General features: G+C 54.8%; 1 protein-coding gene across 1 annotated transcript in view; it reads right to left on the minus strand.

Annotated features, from left to right (window-relative positions):
* The window catches only part of CD6 (CD6 molecule), a 38,344-nt gene that overhangs the window by 6,358 nt on the left and 12,211 nt on the right, over nt 1–19,775 (minus strand). Inside the window, 5 exon segments of the mRNA XM_075547559.1 lie at nt 130–186; nt 3,338–3,640; nt 4,850–5,161; nt 5,622–5,948; nt 6,685–6,753. Of these exon segments, the coding sequence (XP_075403674.1) occupies nt 130–186; nt 3,338–3,640; nt 4,850–5,161; nt 5,622–5,948; nt 6,685–6,753 (1,068 nt within the window).

The raw sequence follows: 19,775 nt of genomic DNA on the forward strand, positions 1-19,775 counted from the left end.
TGCAGGGCCCCTCACCCGTCCGGCTGCCCCTCATCCTCTGTACTAGGGTCACCCGAACAAAGGGGTCATCAGGTGCGCACGTGCACACACACACACACACACACACGCAGTGTAGCCCGAGATACTCACCTCCAGTGACCGGCAGAAGGCTAGTGGCGGCTTCAGAAGAGGATAGGTTGTTGGAACCTGTCAGAAAGCACCGTGCAGTTAACACAGCACACAGTTACCGACCACCTATTGTGTACCTGGCCTAAGACTGAAGACAGACAGGTATCCTGGGCCTGAAAGACAGCATCCACCTCGGGTGGGGGGTGGGGGTCATAGCTAAAGAAATGCCTGTCCTCTCCCCAGATCAATCCTGAGGAGATTCGGAGGTTAAGTCAAAGGGACTAGCTGAAACATTGGCTGTTCAAATCCACCCCCGAGGTACCTCGGAAGAAAGGCCTGGCGATCGACTTCTGAAACACCAGTCACTGGGATGCCCATGGGGCCCGGCTGGTCGCCATGCATTGGGACAGACTCCAGGGCACTGGCTGTGGTTTGTGTCATCTGTCAGGGACTGCACACCCCTTTCCTGGGCCCTATGCTGGGTGCTTGTCACACCACTTCGGGAGGGGGTGGCCGCTCTCCTCATCCGTGGCCCGGTTTCATGGGTCAGGGAGGGAGGGAGCTTGCAGAGTCCCATGTCCAGTGTTAGTTGATTTCCCAGCAGCCCCAAGCAGGGTTGGCCTGCCGTCATGGTACCCTCACACTCAGGGGCCTGACTCCAGGGAGGCGGAGGAGCTGTCCAAGACATCTACCTGGAGCTAGAATTCACAAGCCAGTGTCCTGACACCCCCATACCCCACCTGGGGCTACTAACACTGTGTATCCAGATCTCATCCCCTTCCTTGCCTCCCAGCATCCCTGACATCGGTCAGGCTGAGTGTTGTTGGTTAGGCGGTGGTGTGGGTGGTGGTTATTGGGTGCTGTCGAGTCAGTTGCGACTCATAGGGACCCTGTGGACAACAGAATGAAACACTGCCCAGTCTTGTGCCGGCCTCACAATTGTGTGTGAGCCGACTGGCAGCCACTGGGCCAGCCCATCTGAGCGAAGGTATCATTCTTCTTTTTCACTGCCCTTCACGTTACCCAGCATGGTGTCTTTTTCCAGGGCTGGTCTCTCCTGGCAACACGTCAAATGATGAGAGATGAAATCTCGCTCTTGTCTCTGCTAAGGAGCAGCACGGCTGTCCTCTTCCCAAACAGACTCGTTTGTTCCTGTGGCAGGCCCGTCGTCCTTGCAGCAGTCTTCGCCAGCACCGAGACCTAAAGGCATCGACTCTTCTGAGGTCTTCTTTATGAACTGTCCAACGGGCGATCGCCAATGAGGTGATGGGAAACGCCATGGCTTGGCCCAGGGGCACCGTGGTCCTCAAAGTGGCATCCTTGCTGTTCACCGTGTTAAAGAGGTCTTGGGTGACAGACTGGCCCCAAGGCACTCCATCCTTTGATTTCTCGGCTGCTGCTTCCATGAGCATGGACTGTGGATCCAAGCAGAGCAAAATCCTCCATAGCTTCAATCTCTTCTCTGTTTATCATGATCTTACCTAATGGGCTCAGTGGTGAGGACCCGGTTCTTCTTGACACGGAGGTGCCATGAAGTTATAAGCAACAGTGAAGGCTGTGATCGTTGATCTTCATCGGCACGTGTTTTGGGCCCTCTTCTCTTTCACCAAGCTAGGTGGCGTCAGGGGCACACAGTGGGTTATTCATGAGCGTCCTCCCCTCCTGCTGCACATCCTCCTGCAGCTGGTGTTGGCAGCCTCTTTGCTTACTTTCTCCAGGAGACATACTCTAATGGTAGGATTTACCGTCCGTGCCCCTGAGATTCAGTGAAGTACTATGCCGTGCACCTCATAGAGTGTGTGTGAGGCTTAGGTGGAATAGAGGTACACAACATCCCCCATAGGACTCGGCATGGAAACCCCACTAAGTGAGCTGGCCTTCACCTCAAACTCACCGGTAGCCCTTGAACTCAAGGCTGGAGCTCCCTAGTGTGAGAAGAAGCCAATGACTGCTAGTGCAGATATTGGACATTGGTTCAAATCTCTGCATTGAGGGTGCCCAAGGAATGGTGGCCAGAACTATCATGTCTTACTATGTTAATGCCCTCCTTGCTTCTTGACGACATGTATTAATCTGGTAGGCATGGCTCTGCTGCTGTGAATGAATATTATTGAACGTTTTCCCTATCATGAGTATAACTAGCATCCCTGTATAGGAAACCCAGGATGGATAAATCCAAAGAGACAGGGACTGGATCCATCCTTCTTTGGGAGTATGGCAGGGGCAAAGGGGAGCTAATGGGGATGAGTACAATTACAAAGAAAATGTCCTCAAACTGATTGTGGTGGTGACAGTGTGATGACACTGCTGGATTGTCTAATGTGTGAATTCTATGCCAACAAAATTGTTAAGCATAAGACAAAAGCTTCACATCGCCAAAAAAAAATTAGGTTGAGTGCTTGGCACATGATTGGGAGCTGGTACTAGCTGTAGGGTTTCCTAACATGATCAGTCATGTTGTGTTTTCACTTCATATGAGTGCCAGCCTGGAGATGGCATAGTCACTCCAGTTAACAGGGACCACTGCTTAGCTAGGTGCTCTTGTGGCCCACCCTCGATTCAGCCCTAACTCATGAAGACCCTGCTGCGGCCTGCACCATCCCACCCAGGATTGTTTGTGAAGTAGACTCTTGTAATCAATAGCAGATTTTCAGCAGTGGGGCGCCAGACCCTTCTTCCTAGGGCATCTTCATCCGGAAGCTCTACTGAAACCGCTTCAGCATCATAAACCAAAAGACGAGCAAAGTCCCTGTCACTCTGGCTCTTAGGCCAGAGCAGAACTACCCCTGTGAGTTTCTGAGACTGCAACTTGACGGGACTAGAAAGCCTCATCTGTCTCCTGTGGAGTGACTGGTGGTTCTGAACTGCTGACCTTGCTGTTAGTGGCCCAATGCCTCACCCACCTCCACTGGCACATGGGTGATATTTGTGCATGAGATGCATTGCTTGGAATCAAACCCAGATCTCTCACATGGAAAGCAAGTCTTCTGCCACCAAACCACCACTGTCCCCACTTGGCATATACCAATGTCTTCCTATATAATAAGATTCACGCTTCTGGGGCTGAGTTGAGGGTCTGTGCTCAATTAGTAATGTCTTCCCAGGCACAGTAATGGAAGAGGTGCCTCTTCCACCAGTATTTGCCATCCCTGACCTCACCCTCGGCCTGCCAGTTCTTAGGACATGGATCTAGGTGGGAGTGGGAGGCGAGGGGGGAAGAGTGAGGTACCTGAACAGAAGACATTGGCTGCCAGCGACTGGCTGCAGAGATTGGAGTTGTTGAACCGCCAGGAGCATTCAGCGAGGGTGGTCTCCTCTCCTGTGCAGGAGTAGTACATCCTGCCCGCCAGTGAGTGCGGCAGCCCCTTGGGCACGCTGCCCACAGGCCCACAGCCCAAGGACCGGCAGAGCACCTGGGCCTCCGGCGAGTACCACTCACTGTCACACACCGTGCTCCAGACCCCATGGTAGTACACCTCCACCTGCCCATGGCAGGGGTCAGCACTCCCGGTCACACGCCACGACTGGTGCTCTGCAGGGGAAACAGTAGGGGGAGGGGCCAAGTCAGGAGTATTTGGGTCTAAATGGCTCCTAGCTTAGCTCCCCCCAGATCTAGCCAGGCAGTCTCCAGCTCCTAGACTCGCCCCTTCCCCATCTGTTCTCTCAGGTAGCCCCCGGTGGGCTTGGACTGCCCACCTTTGGGTTGGCAACCAAATGTTTAAGCACTGTGTCATCAGGGCTGCTTCTCTGAAGCCCAGATCCTCGCTACTCCAAGTGCGGTCTGAGGACCAGCAGCCTCAGCCCTCGCCTGGGGTCTTGATAGACGCACAGGGCCCCCTGATCCTGCCACAGGCCTGCTGAATCAGAACCTGGGGGCATATACCCAGTGGGGACATGGGCTGGCCAGAACCTCCTAATCTACTTCCCTTCCTCCGTCTCCCTGTGCTGGCTGCTCTGGGACAGGGGCCCAGTTCTCTCAAAGGAGAGGCCCACTTGGCTTATTTCTCCTCTAAGGGGTGGAGAAGGGCTTTCTCCGGTCCTCCTTGGATCATCTAACAGGGCTAAGCTGGCCTGACAACCAGCCTCTGAAGCAGCGGTGGGATTCAGCCGGTTCCCACCAGTTTGGCAGAAACATTACTTAATTTGTTGTTGGGCTCAGCGAACCAATGACTAAAATAGCACTTGTAATCTGGGTTCTCTCTAAGGTGGGCCGCTGTGGAAATCTACATTCCTTGCTCTTTTGTAACATTCTTCTGCATAACAGTGTCTTCTAAGCGCCCGTAGTAATAGTCCCTCCACCCACAAGTATAAAGAATCAGAGGGAACCAGGCAGGTAATAAATGTGAAGAATTTTGCAAGTGAGGACACCAATCCACAAACAATATGGAAATAAGTCACAGTTATATTGGGGTTTTTTGGGGGTGTCAGATATTATTTAATATTTTTTCATTAATTGAGAAAACTTTTGTCACGAAATCTTGTTTTGTGTACCTCCTTTGTTGTTCTTATTTAAGGATTAACTCTATGAAATGATGAAATTACCTTTTGGTATCTATCTTTTTAATATACATAAAATGGTCATCATGGCAGGGAACTGGCTGTTCATTGATTTGAATCCAAGCAATGTTCTGGGCTATTGACCATCTTTGGTCCTGAGTGAGTTTGACCCCTCCTGACCCAGACACCCCCACTCCCACCACCACCCCCGCCAGTCACCCCAGCCCACTAGAGGCGCACCGACCTGAGCACCGCACACCGGCATCCTCTTTGTGGCCGCAGTAGCCGGCCCCGGGCAGCCCCGGGCAGTCCCACAGGTAGGCCTCGGTTCCAGAGCAGTTCACCTGGTCCCGGTGGATGGGGCCGCGGCCCGGGGCGAAGTGCAAGCCGGGCAGGGCCTGGACTGCCCAGCCACACTTCAGCTGGCGGCACACCACGTGCCCGTCGTCCAGGTCCCAGGTGTCGTCGCACACCGAGCCCCACTGGTCGCCCTCCAGCAGCTCCACGCGGCCCTCACACCTGCTTCCGCCGCCCACCAGCCGCAGGTCTCGGGTCTCTGGGGCTGTGTGGTGGGGGGGGGCGGGGGGGAGAGTTGGTTGATGTTGGGGCAGAGGGGGAGGGGAGGCCGATTGTGGGTGGGCAGAAACCTGGAGGGCAGGATTGAGGATCCTGGTAGGCGGGGCCTAGAGGAGGTGTCTGGGAGGGGGGCACAGTGCTAGGGAAACCTGGAATAGTGACTATGTGGGGCGTCGTGGGGTGTAGAGGTGGATAGGCGACAGTGTAGTGGAGTAAGAGACCCAGTTAGGATTGGAGTGTGGATCGGCTTGGAACAGGAGGCGCACCTAGTTGGGGAGGGGCCAATTTGAGAAAGTGGGCCAGCAGGCCCCTGGGTGTTTGTATTGGGGGAGGGGGGTCGTGCAGGGGACTGGCTGTCGGAGGGTGAGGCTCGAGTCCAGTGGCCAGGACTGGGGCTCGAGTGAGAGGCCGTGACCGAAGAGGGGGTGGGGAGGGCGTACCTGCGCAGGTGACCTGAGCCACTGCCGACTCCCCGCTGCACTCCTGCTCCAGCACCTTGCAGAGCCGCCACTCGGCGCTGTGGCACAGGATGGCGGGAGTCCGGGTGGCGTTGCCCGCGGCGGGCCCAGGCAGTGGCTCCTTGGACGGCGTGATGGGCTGGACTGGCTTCTGCGCGCCTCCACAGCCCAGCGCTTGGCACACGGCCTCGGCTGCTTGGCCGTCCCACAGCGCTCCGCACGCGGGCTCCCAGGCCGTCTCGAGCCGGACCTCCACGGTCCCATCGCAGCGGCTACTCCCGTTCACCAGGCGCACGCCCAGCCGCTCCTCTGCAAATGCCAGGCAGGGGCTGAGGCCTCAGAGGGCTGGACTCTGCCGCCTGGCCTGGGTGTGCATGACTTTGAACGCACCACCACCTAACCTGTGTTGAACCTGGCCTTCTCATCTGCAGCAGCCACTGGACTGGCTCCTCCCATCTCTCTCTTCAGCCTGCCCTCTGGTGCTCCTGACAGGGGGAGGTGTAGCCAGGAGGTAGCCCTAGAAGTTGGCATGGGCTAGACCTGGGTGACAGTGCCCACCAACTTTCCTTTGCCCCTGCCTCCTGGGGAGCTCTTGTGAACACACATTGCTGGGTTTGGGGGTCACAGTGGGAGCCACGTGGTCCAGGGCAGAGCTCTCTAAGGTGCCTGGGGCCCTGCGGGGTGTCCCTGAAAAAACGCTGTGTCTGGGGACCAAGCTGAGGATAGACATTCAGCTGACCATGGTTCTCCCTTCCTCAGAGCCCCCTTTGGGAACCACCTGCCTACTTGTGCCTAGGGCTGTACCCCCAAGAGCTTTGGCCAGAGTTGTCCCCTAATTGATCCCCTTAGCAGCTCCATTCGCAGCCTATCAAAAATGGGGACCCTAAAATCTGGCAGGTGGGGGTGTTCAGGCATTTGTGTGGGGAAGGAGAAGTGATATCTGGAGTCAGGGAGCCTCCTGGTCCCCCCAAAGCCTTTTTCCCCTCCCTGCCCCCTGGGCCACGCATACTCTGCCTGTGCATCCCCAGACAGCCTGCTTCCTCACCTGGTTCCAGGGGCTCGCTCTCTTCACTGCTGGTGTTGAGCTGGCTGGCTGGGGCTGGAGATGAATAACCTGGAAAGAACCGGCAACAGCCTGGTGGGTGGGTGAGGCTGGGAGTGGAGGGGCAGCGCCCCCCTCTCCATTGCTCACATCCTCAGAAGCCAGGGGAGACCTGGGAGGGATGTGTTCCTTGACAGGTCCCATTTGCTGGTGAACGCAAACAACACAACACAACAACCCGCTCATGGACTCAGTGCCGGCTCCTAGGGAGCCCACAGGAGGACAGGGTCGAACTGCCCCTGTGTGTTCCCCAGACTGTCATTCTTCACAGGAGTAGAACAGCCTCGTGTTTCTCCTGAAGAGCGGCTGGGCGTCTCGAACTGCTGACCCAGTAGCTAGCAGCCCAGCACACAATCACCACACCGCCAGGCCTCCCCACTGGTGACAGCGCTCAGGGACGCAGGGTGAGGCTAAAATGCGAAGGTGTGGGCAAAATACCTGACGGACAGGTGGTAGTTATGATGAGGTTAAAAATTTTTTTAAAAAAAGGAGTTTGAGAACTTCGTATCAGCATTTAGGATAATGGGAAGATGGAGGTTAGGAAGCATTCCATTGCAAAATGCTTTCAGATATGGGGAGGGGTGGGGGTAGGTGGGAGGTGGGGAGTATCATTTGCTGAGAGAGTTTCTTATCTGCCAGGCCTTTGCGTGTGTCATTGCACTACACAACGAGGCTGCAGCCACGAGTTGCACCCACGGGCTCAGGCTCGGGAGCTTTGGCAAGGCTGGCGCAGGGCCTGGCAGGGTTTGGCTCTGGCAGGGTGCTCGGGGTCACACTATGGGTTCGAGCCAATAGTACAGCACGGAACAGGACAACACCGTGAGGGGGTATTTGCGGTCCCTTTTTACAGATTCAAACACAGAGGCCCTAAGAATACTGGGTGCCTGGGTCCAGGTGCTCTTCCGCAGGCACTCTGCCCCGGGAGGCTAGGCTGTGTGGGAAAACTCGGTTCATCCTGCATGGCCCTTGGGCGTCGTCCTTGGGCACAGCATCAATGGGAAGCCCCAGCAGAGCCGGGAGGGAGGGAAGAGAGGGAAGCCAGGTTGTGGATTCCTCTGTCTCTGCTCTGAGGTCATCCTGCCTCTCACGGTGGCCAACTCGCCCCAAGACAGTTCCCTTTCAGAGTCCCGTGACCACGCCCATCCTTATCTCCTGTGCCCCTCAGCTGCTCCCAGGCCCTGTGAACTGCACTACCCTTCGAAAGCCCTCTGCAAACCCCCTCCACTTTCAAAGGGAACACCTGTTGCCTGTGGGAACCCTGGCCGCACCTCCTGAGCTCACCCAGCGGAGCTCACAGGTGGCAGAGCCAGGGTCAGAACCACTCACAGCCGGGGTGTGCTGGTTTGCCCTCTGTGTTAGCCCAGCCGCTCTTACACCGCCCCCCCCACCCCTGCCTGCTGAAGACTGGGTGCCAGATGGCAGACCCTTAGAGCTGGTTCCCGGTTGGAGCGTTATTTGGAGTCCCTGGGTGGTGTGGAGAGCAACGGACTTGGTAGCTCACAGAATGGTTGGCAGTTCGAGTGCACTGCAGGCACCTTGGGAGAAAGGCCCGACAAGCTAGTTCTGAAACATCAGTGATTGAAGACCACCCCCACCCTACCCCCAGGTGCAGTTCTTCTCGGTTGCACACAGGTTGTGGGAGCGGGAGCAGCCACGGGCAATCGGCGTTTGCTGTACGGTGTTTCTATGATGATGGGAGGATAGTCTTTTTCAGACAACTGCAAGATGGAAGGGGATTCAACCCAACTGAACTTGGTGTGGGTGACAAGTAGGCCTTTGTGTGCGGCTGGCTTGGAGCTCTTGGGGTGTGCGGGTGGCCACAGCCTGGCCTGACAAACACAGAGGCTGAAAACTGCGTCGGGGCTGCACAGTTTCACTCATGCCTGCTCGTGTGCTGCGTGGACGCTGCCTCCTGCTCGGTAACACGCCATCACCCAGACCGAAAGCAGTGGCCGTTAGTGGGGCATCCTCACTCACTGGCCGGGGGCGGGGGTACAGGGAGGGGACTGCCCAGCCTGATCCCTGTGGGAAGACGTTGGGTCGAATCCCCTTCCATCTTGCAGAATGCAGAGGGCAACCCCTTCCCCCCCCCCCCCAGCTAAGGTCATATTCGGAGAAGGAATTCACGCACCCACCAGTTAGGGTTTCAGAACCCTGGCCCCCACAGCAAGGGCCCCAGCACTCCCCGATCCAGTGCCTGGAGGAGAGACGGACTGCTGGGGGGGAGGGTGACAGTGTGTGTGGCTTTGCATGTAACCATGCATGGGAGTATGTGTGACCCCGTGTGTGTGTGATCATGTGTATGAGTGGCTGTGACCCCGTGTGTGTGACCATGTGTGTGAGTGTGTGACCCTGTGTATGACCGTGCATGTGAGTATATCTGGCTATGTGTGTGAGTGTGCGTGACACTATGTATACGTGTGTGTGACCATGGGTGTTAGAATATGGCTATATGCAACTGTGTATATGAGAGCATATGTGTGTGTAAGTATGCTTGTGGGCAACAGTGTGTGTGACAGAGACGATGCATGTGTGTGGCTGTGTGTGCATGGGACTTTCACGGATGTGGCTGTATGGTTGTGTGTGACCTTGTGTGTGTGTGTGTGAGTATGATTGTGTACAGCTATGGGAGCGTGAGACCATGTAAGAGATGGGGGGCGGTTCTCAAAGAAAGCCAGAGGTTTTCTTTAAAGCTATGTGTTTAAAACTTTACAAAACAACCTTATCACCTTCAAAGTACTACACTTAATACATCTGTGATTCCATTCTTGGAAACATTTTTCAAACTCATCTGCTTGGATGGCTGACAGTACCTCCCTTGTTTTTTCCTTTACCTGTTCTACATGGTCAAATCGCTATCCTTTTATGTCCCTCTTCACTCCTGGAAACAAAAAGAACTTGCTCAGAGTGAGGTCAGGTGAGTAAGGTGCATGGGGCAAGAGAGACATGCTGTTTATTTCCAAAACACTGGTGCACTGAGATGGCTGTGTGAGCAGGTGCATTGTCATGGTGGCAACACCAGTGCCCTGTCTGCCACAAATCAGGCCTTGTTTTTTTAATGCTGTTACACAACCTTTTCAGAACCTCTAAATAGAAAGCTTGGTGAACAGTCTGACCTGGTGCTATGAATTCCAAATGCATTATAAGTCTACATTTTCATCCGTTAGGGAAGTTGGTGGACGCCCAGAATGAGGTTTGGCATCACTCAACCTTTCACCTTTTTGAAACGAGAAAACCACCCACGCACTTGAGTTTTTCCCACAGCGCTGTCCTTGAAAGCTGTGTTCAACACCACAGCAGTGTCTGCGGCATTTTTCCCGAGCCGCAAACAAAATTTCACAGCTGCATGCTGCTCTCTTAAATCGACCATCGCAGAAAACGAGGTTCAAGAAAAACTGCTTTTACGAAAAAAGTTACAGAAACTTCCCAGGCGATGCCACTGAGTGCACTAACTCAGAGTGAGTTGGTCGATGCTCACCTTACCTCACCTAGTAGGGAACATGTGTATTATGAAAGCTCTTCTCCGTCCAGCACAATTCCAGTTTTTTAGCGGGGGTACCCCCTCATATGTGTGTGGCTGCATGTGATTGTGGTTTGTACGGGTATGACTGCATGTGTGTGACCGTGTGTGTGCAGTTGCGCCTGTGAATCTGGTTGTGTGTGGATGTGTGGTTGGCTGCATGAAGGTGCCCAAGGAGGAGTGCTGTAAGCTGTAATTCAGCTCCGGGCCTCCTCTCTTCTGGGTTTGAAAAATGGCTTGCGACTGCAGACCAGAGTCCCTGGGGGCAGGGCCCAGGATGGTTCTGCCCCATGTCCCCAGGGTGCCCAGCACAGTGTCTGTTAATTAATTCCGTGAATGCAAGTGTGAACGGAACTGCCAGTTCCAGGATGACTGTCACCGAGGTGGTTCATTGATGTGACACGCTCAGGGCTTTTTAATCTCTGCCCAAAGCAGTTTCTCCTCCCAGGAAGGGGCCAAGCTTTTGTGTTCTCTGACTTCTGGGCCTCGGGGACAAAGGCCAGATATCCCCCAGCCCTCTGCCACCCAGGCCCAAAGCAAGCCTCATACCTTCCAGACACCATTATACCCCACACCCCTGGCCACTGCCCCTCCTGTGTGCCAGACTTCCCATCACCTTGCTTCACTTTTTGCCACTGTAACAAATACATGTCAGAGGGAAGCTTTGAATGGAGCCTGGGGGCGTCATGGTGGGCTGGTAACCATAATAGGAGCTTTAGCCTTTCCCGTGAATACGCTCCAAGGCAGGAAGGTCCCTAAACACAAGGGCATTCATCACAGAGCAAAGTGCTGGACACAGTGGGTGCTCTGGGGGTTGGGTGGTGGTGGTGTTTGAACAGCAAACATGTTGGAAACAGACGAACACCCATCTGCCAGGGGGCGGCTGAATAAGATACAGTCGGCCTACAGCGAGGCTCTGGCGCTGCCTTGATAAAGAATGGAATCAGCTGTTTTACACGGAGACTTAAAGTTGGATGATTTTCACTGGCCCCTTTAAAAAATGGGTCCAGTCTCTTAATTTGAAGAACTGAAAAGAAAATAAGAGTAGCATGTATTGGTCAGGACTCAGAATCAAAGCTGTGACAGTTAGCACGGTAGAGAATTGAGCCTGGGGTCTGCATTGTGTCTTTGAGCCTGTATCCCACATGACCTTTCTTTTGAGCAAGTGTTGTACCATTTAATAGTTTACTTTTCTAAGAAGTTAATAAAGCCTTCTGGACTTGAATGAAAGAAGGCAATCAACGGACGTCAGTCAGAGGGACGACACACGGCATTACAGGAGAAAAACAAGATGCAGAGACTATGTGAGAGTGCACTTGTGTAAAACCGCCCTTCGATGGAACATTGGCCGGTTATGTGAGCATAGATCTAAGTATGGAAGAACACACGCCAGGTTATTAAATAGTCTGCTGCCATCATCTTGAAACGTACTCATTGTCTGAATGAGGGGCCACCATTGGAAGCTCTCAGGGATGGTTGAGCCAGGGGACGGCATTTTGAACCTCTTAGCCATTGTCTGACAAGGAGCTACCTTCTTGAAGCACTTAGCCATTGCTGAGCAAAGGACCCTGCATTTTTATTCTGCGCTGGGGACTGTAACCGACGCAGATGGCCCTGAGACAAAGGCGGGCTGATGGAAGAAGAAAGGAAGGTAAGAGATGAGGCCAGGAAGTGAAAGAGAGAGAGAGAGAGAGAGAGAGAGAGAGAGAGAGAGAGAGAGAGAGAGAAATGGACCGTCAGGATGGCTTGGCTGGAGTTCTTTTGGGGACCTTCATTTACTGATGCGGCATCGCCCAGCAGGAGAAGATGCAGCTGCAAACATCTGCTGATAATTAGAATGTGTGAGATAGGAATCACGGAAAACTGAAAGGCGTCAGAGCCGATATGGACCATGTGAAGGTAGATACCCGAGGCTAGTGAGCGGAAACAGGCTGGGCTTGTCCAGTCTGAAGTAGCAAATCCTACAGGCTGCTATTCCAGGAAGGACGGATTGAAGAGGAACACTTCCGGATCTATCCTGCGGGACACCCCTGCCAGTGATAGGGTGCTCTCCGTAGGTTCACGAGGAAGCCCAGCTAATATGTTATTCAAATGGATGCAGCAGCCACTCACGCCACAGGTGAGGAATGGGCATTCCAGAACACTCCACTGCGCTCATGTGGAATGGAACCTGTCCAGCGGAACAAAGGGACCATGTGTGCTTTAAAACCAGGACTGGAGCGCCCCAGGATTGTACCCTGTCAGCGTCCTCTTTCAATCTGTGTGCTGAGCAAACTTATCGGAGAGGCTGCCCTATAGGAGGAAGGGCAGCATCAGGATGGGGGGAGACCCATTCCTCACGTGCGATAGGCAGACGGTACAACCTTGCTTGCCGGCAGCGAGGGGGACTTGGAGCACTTGCTGATGGGAATCGAAGGTTGCGGCCTCCCTCGGGGATGGCAACTCCGTGTAAAGAAAACCCAAATCCTCGCAAGAGGACCAACAGACAGCGTCGTGGTAAGTGGAGAGAAGATTGAAGTTGTCGAGAATTTCATTTTTTGTTGTTGTTGGATCCACTCTCAGAGCACGATACTACTGAAACCCCCACATGACGATGAGAACATGTTAGGGCCCAAGAGGCCAAGGAACTTCCCAAGACAACAGAGTTTGTAAGTGGCAGAGCAGGGACTTGAATGAACCCAGGAGGGGATGCTGGGCTCACTCGGTCCTTATTGGTAGGTGCCGTGGAGTCGGTTCTGACCCAGAGCGACCCTATGTGCAATAGATGGAAACACTGCCCAGTCCCGAGCTGTCCTCACAGTCGTTCCTGTCCTTGAACCCATTGTTGCAGCCACGGTGGCAATCCCTCTTATCCAGGGCCTTGCTCTTGTTTGCTGCCCTTCGACTTGACCAAGCATGATGTCCTTCTGCAGGAACGGGTCTCTGCTGAGGACATGTCCACAGCACGTAAGATGAAGCCTCGTCATCCTTCCCTGCCTCGAAAGAACATTTTGGCTATTCTTCTCCCAACACAGATTTGTTTGTTCTTTTGGCAGTCCAGGATACCTTCGATATTCTTAATCACCGCTTGGTAAAAGCCTTCTCCACCCGCTGCCCGTCAGTGTGTCCTTCCCTGGTGGCTTGTGTGTTGCTCTGATACTTGAGATCTTCAGTACCAGCAGGGTCACCCGTGGGGGAGAGGTTGCAGCAGCACTTTCAGACGGAGACAGACTAGGAAGAAAGGCCTGATGCTCAACCTCCAAACCCAGCAGGTAGAAAACCCTGCGGAACACAGCCAACGAGCACTGGAGGCTGAGCCCTTAGTCTGGAGTGGGAAGCAGGATGGTCCGACGCGGGGGTGGTCATGAATGAGCTGAACAAGACGCCTGCCTGCTTGTGAATGCAAACTGATGGGCACTCTGAAAACCTTGACCCAGTTCACGATGAACAGTGAAAGCAGAAGTGTTCAAATCAGTGGCTCTCACTGCCACTCAGGGTCACCCTACCGGACAGGTAACACTGCCCCTGTGGTGGATAGGACGGTCATTCTTGAGGGGAGTAGAAAGCCCCATCTGTCTCCCACAGAGCAGCTGATGGTTTCGAACTCCTGACCTTGCAGCTAGCAGCCCAACACAGAAGCACTACACCACCACAGCTGTAACGGATGGAGTTGGCCATCAACTGGAATCTCCCCGAAGGCAGTGGGTCTCATTGGTGCCCCTCTAGCCCTCCCCTCTCCTCCACATGTATTCAAAGAACTCTGCCCAAGGCCAAGGGTTCCAAAGCCAAGAGGAGGTGAGAGAGCCTCAGACCCGGCCTTGGGGGATCCCGAGTCCCCCAGGATATCACCAGGGGTCTCCAGCTAATTGGACCCATCTCTGAGGGAGAGGTGCAGGCAGAGGTGTGGAGGAGGTGCAGGTGGAGCCAAGAGTCGGAGAGGCTCCTCTGGCAGGGGTGACAGGGCTGGTGAGCGAGTCCAGGAAGTCACTGCTGGGAGGTGACCTTGAGCCGGGCCTTGAAGGTCAAAGCAGACCCAAGTTGGTGGAGCACTTCCTCTGTGTCGTAGGCTTCGTGGCCTCAGAGCTCAGAAGCCTCATGTAATGCTGTGAGGGGAGGCTCGAAGGAAACCCGTTTTACTGACAAAGACACCGAGTCTCAGGGAAATGTCCTCCAAAGTCACTCAGCTAGAGTCAGAACTGAAACCCAAATCGGTACTCCAACCCCAAACGGAACTCACTGCCTAGCGAGCCCCTGTGCGTGTCTGAGACTGCGACTCTTCACAGGAGTAGAAAGCCTGGTTTTCTCCCGAGGGTGGCTGGTGGCTTCAGACTGCTGACCTGATGGTTATCAGCCCGATGGGTAACCCCCACACCACCAGGGCTGCCCAAGATTCACTCTTCTCCACCGCACCGCACCACCGGGTGACCCCAATAAATGACAAGAGGCAGCGGGCATCCGGAACTGGGGCACAGCCTGGGCAAGGCCTGGAAACGGGGCGGGCAGGGCTTGCAGCGTTGGGTGTGTGAAGTTCAGGGACAAATCCCCCAGTAAATCTCTCAGAGCAAATGGCTGGGCCGGTTCCTGCTGCGGGGGCGTCGGAGTGGGAGTGGGCGCTGCTGACCACATGTGCTGCTCGGGGACCTGCCCCCACCCACAACTCTCAGGGGCCCAGGCTGCCAGGGTGCTGGAGGAGCAGTTTCTGGGTGAATCAAGTTTAAGCAGAGGCAGGGGCCAAACATTCAGAGCTTCTCTTTGGGGAGAAGGGTGGTGGTGGGGAGATTCTGAGACCTATCTGAGGTGGCCACAGGCCCCTGCTACCTGCTACCCTAGGGGAGGGGCCTGAAGATGCCAGTCGTCCAGGAGTTCCCAGAGGTCACAAGGGTCCCTGCTGGGAGACACAGACCTCCCCAAGCAGATGAGAGTTCAGCTTGAGCAGGGACTGGGCTCCTTGGGCAGAGCTGGACCAGCCCCAGGTCAGCCCCGTGTCCACCCCAGCATGTAGCACCAGTTTCCCTCCTCACCCACAGCCCACGTCCTCTCTTTAAATAGATACAGCTTCCAAGGAGAAACTGGTGGAGCCACTGCCAACGACCAGCCTGTCCCTCCTGGGCCACCCGTGTCACCGCTGGCAGTGGTCTGTAGCCCCGTGGGTCTGTATTGCTAGGCATGCCAACAGGACCCCTGGGACCAAGTTCAGGGAACTGGGTTCCTGGAAGGGAGGTGACAGCTCAAGGGCTCTGCATGTCATCTCTGCTATCCTACACAGCACCTGCCACCTGGGCCCCATGAAGGCTCAGTTCTCCAGATGTGGAAATGGAAGCTTCAAGGGGCCGAAGGACTTCGCCCAAGTCACATGAGTGGAGCCGAGATTCCCCTCGGAGCTAACTGAGCTGTCCATCACACACTAAGGTTACCCCATACTCGGCTCCTTGGGCCCCCTTATCGGAGCCCAGAGGGACGGACCGTTGGCTCATCCTTCCTCTCAGCAAGGTTCAGGCCAGGCCTGCTGGTCACTGGTCGTTATCAGCGATCAGTGCTGCCAGGAGTTGGGACAAAGGACGGGGGGAAATCGACGTGGAAGGAAATAACGTTGACACCACCGGTCCGGGACAACAAGGAGGGGCTGTGGTGGGTGAGTAGGAGTTCTCCAGGATGAGAAAGCGATGAAGAGAACATAACCAAGCCTTTGTCGGACAACCCAAAAACCTGCGTGGCTTTGTTCTTACGTTTGGAGGGTACTGGCCCTCTTTGAAAGGGACCCCCGGTACCAGAAGGGATTGCTGTCAACCCAGCAGTGAGAACCCACCAGCCTCTCCATGGGAGAGAGATGAGGCATTTCTGATCCCCAAAAGATTTACAGGCCCAGATACTTACAGGGGCGGCTCTACTCAGCCAGATAGAGTTGCTATGAGTCAGAATCGACCCGACGGCAGTGAGTTTTGTTTGCTTTGTTGGTTTTTGTTTTAGGGTTTTTTTAGTGGGGCCCTGGTGGCCCCGTTAAGCCCCAGACTGCGAATCAAAAGGTCGAGTTTTCTAACCCACCGTTGCTCCGCAGAAGGAAGGCGTGCAAAGACGCTTCCATGAAGACAAACCCACTGCCTTCAAGTCCGTCCGAACTCATAACCTTTCTACAGGACAAAGCGGAATCGCCCCCAGAGAGATCCCAAGTCGAGCTGTGGATCTGCTCCTGTTCCACTCTGTCTTGGGGGGCCACTGCAGGTCAGAATCGATTCCACAGCGGCGGGGTTGGTTGGCTGTGGGGGCGTGGCTTCCGCCGGGAGTTTGGCCATCAGAGTCCCATGTGCCCAAAGGGAGGCCCTGATGCGCGCATGTGTGTAATCCTGCGCAGCATTTCCCTGGAGGGCCTGGGACCCAGCCCCCGAAGGTAGGACTCCATCTCTCCCGCCTGCTGGCCCTTTAAGGAGGAAAGCACTGGAGAGGGAGAGCCCAGGGACTCTGGGTAGTGGTGGCGGAATAATTCAGAGCTTCTAGAACAGTGGTTCTCAACTTTCCTAAATGCCTCGACCCTTTAATACAGTTCCTCATGTTGTGGTGACCCCCAGCCATAAAATTATTTTCGTTGCTATTACATCACTGTCATTTTGCTACTGTGATGAATCGCCATGTAAATATCTGATATGCAGGATGTAGTTTCATTGTTATAAATTGAATATCATTAAGCAATTAAAACATAGCGATTAATCACAAAACAATATGTAATTATGTATTGTGAAATGTTTATGTGTTTTCCGACGTCTTAGGCAGCCTCTGTGAAAGGGTCATTGGACACCCCCCCCCCACAAAAAAAACAGGGCTTGCGACCCACAGGTTGAGAAGCGCTGTTCTAGGTCATTCTGGGAGGAGGAGGAAGAGAGAGAATCAGCAAGTGGAGGGATGTGTCCCACGCCTCCACTGCCTGATTCCCTTGTGGCTGGCTGCCACGGTGGCTCTGACTCACGGCGACCTACGGGTAACAGAAAGAACTTTGCCTGCCCAGCCCTGCGCCATCCTCAGGTCTCCTTCAAGGCAACTAACCCAACACATGTCCAACAGGGAGGGGGGGGTATGTAAACCCAGAGTGGGGCTGCGTGCCGCAGCCCTATTGACGTGACCAGAACTCCACGGAGCCGAGGGACTAACACATATCTGCGGAAGTCTCCAGGGAGGGGTGAGAGTCTGGGGAGGGGCCATAAGGCTTTCCCAGCTTCGCTTCAGGAAGGCTTAGGAACGCTTCCAAGGTCCAAGAGGAAGTGGTAAACCTGGGTCTGTCAGAGTCCATGTTGTCACAGCCACCTGACAAACAGACTGCCTCAAGCCAGCGTGAAGCACTCCCACCTCCACACGCCGATGGGCCCAAACAGTGACGCTCCTGGGACCAAAACGCCCTCCTTCAAGCGCGAAAGGCCGTGTTGTGCGAGGATGGTGGATGAAACGTCTTCTCGGTCTTTACACCTCTTTTTATGTGGTTGTTAGAACGTTTTTACAGTAAGGATGACTAACGTGCACATCACATCTGAACTTTCGGCTCCAATAGGCCCCCCCTCCCCGTGTCTCCGTCGTAAAGTGGATTTGTGGGGCCTGTTGGAGTCTGACTCAGGGGGGCTCTCCTGGACTTGTATGGAAGGCTGCTGACCCGACTGTTTTAGACACACACACACACACACACACACACACACACACTCCCTTATCCGCACTGCCTGCACTCACCTAATCCTTCCATCACTGAACCGATGTTTTCCAATCCAGGCTTGGGATAGGAGGTGATTCAAGATCCAAGATGAAAGCACACAAGTCCTTTCCCGATCCCCTGGTCCTCTGATCACATGAAGGAGACATTTTGACATGGCCCAAATAACTCACACTCACGAACCACAGAGGGAGAGCTAACTCAGGCTGGGACGAATCAAAGCCGATGCCGACTCATATCGACCCCAGAGAGCCGGGTAGAATGGCCCCTGTGGGTTTCCGAGACTGTAACTGTTTACAGGAGTAGAAAGCCTCATCTTTCTCTCAGGGAGCGGCTGGTGGATTCGAACTGCCACCCTTCCACATCTCGGCCCAAATCAGAACCACAGCGCCACCAGGGCTCCCTGTTGGGACGGCAAGCTATTTATTTATCAACGCTATTTTCAGTGTTCTGCTTATTTGCATGCATATATTCTCTACCGCAAGCAATGTGTATTTTGTAGACATATATGATGGCGGCGAAAGATGGCTTAGATAAACTTACGGAGGCTTCAAGCCAGAGTGGATCTTTCAGATCTCAGATGATGGTTATGTGGTATTGCTGTGGGGTGTCATTGGGTCACTCAAGTGCCCCGAACATCCATTTGTCCTTCCGTAAAGATTACGGCACCCAGCTGAGCTCTGCACGTGGCGCTGGGCCAGCAACTTCACAAAGCTTGCTGGAGATGAACAGTTTGGCAATGGAGCCTCAGGTATAAGCATCGAAACTTCTAGGGGAGCTCTCGGTCCTCAGCCACCTCCTCCCACAGACTCCCAGGGTATCTTATCTGCTGGCGTTCCTGGGGGGCCCTGACCTCCTTCAGAAACCTTCGGGGGGTGGGGACGTCATGGCCTGAAAACAAATGGACAACCTTCTGATGTACCCGCTACCCCCTAACACTGGGGCACCCCATGAAAGAGGAAAGTGAGGGGATTGTGTCTCTCCACAGCCCTGTCTAACATCTCCCAAGGGCCAGGGCCTGCCCCACGGCTTCCTCCTCCACCATCAGCCCCGCCTCCTTGTTCTTGGGGTTCTCCCGGCCCCCATTTTGAGACAGAGGGCCTGCCCGCCGCAGGAACCTTCAAAATGTCGGACAGAAACCCCCGGCTGCTCCCTACGTTCCCTCTTTTCCCCCCTGAGGCTCCGGCCTCCTCTCCCCATGATCCCGGAGCCCTTATTGCAGATCTAAGGAGACTCATCTTTCCTCAAGTGCTGCCCAGCCAACACCCCCCTGGAGCCCAGCCCCCCTCTGGAGGTGGCCACGGACTCAGTGACAGCCAGGAGCCCAGACTCCATGGGGCCCCTCTGACCCGCGGAGCACCCAGTTTCCAGGACAGCCCAGCGGAGGGTGGGCGAGGTGAAAAGTCCTCTGAGAGCATGGGGGCCTTCTCTGCAGACAACTGGAGGGGTGCGGGGTGGAGGGCCCACACCCATGTTCCAGGACTGAGAAAAAGCACTGAGTGTGGACTCGGAGGCTCAAGTGAAAGACGGGGCCTCGACCCACTGCTCCTTCTGGGGCAGGTCATCCCCTCCCCTCATGGGCTTGAGCAGCTGAGTGGGGCACGGAGCACCAAGCGGGGTGTGAGGAGCACCAGGCGGGGGGTGTGTTTCCAGAGCACGGCTTGGAAGGCCATCATCCATGCGGTGGCCCGGCCAGCATTGACTGACCTCATTTTGTGTGTGCCCCATGGCTACAGGCCGGGTGTTTTCCTGAGGATCTTCTCGCGAAGCCTTAGGCAGACCCGTGTGTGCGGAAGAGTCAGGAAGAAGAAGTCAGAGCTCAAGTCCTTTGGGGGTAGTAGCCTCATC

Source organism: Tenrec ecaudatus, chromosome 4 (genome assembly GCF_050624435.1).
Source record: "Tenrec ecaudatus isolate mTenEca1 chromosome 4, mTenEca1.hap1, whole genome shotgun sequence".
In the NCBI taxonomy this organism is placed as follows: domain Eukaryota; kingdom Metazoa; phylum Chordata; class Mammalia; order Afrosoricida; family Tenrecidae; genus Tenrec; species Tenrec ecaudatus.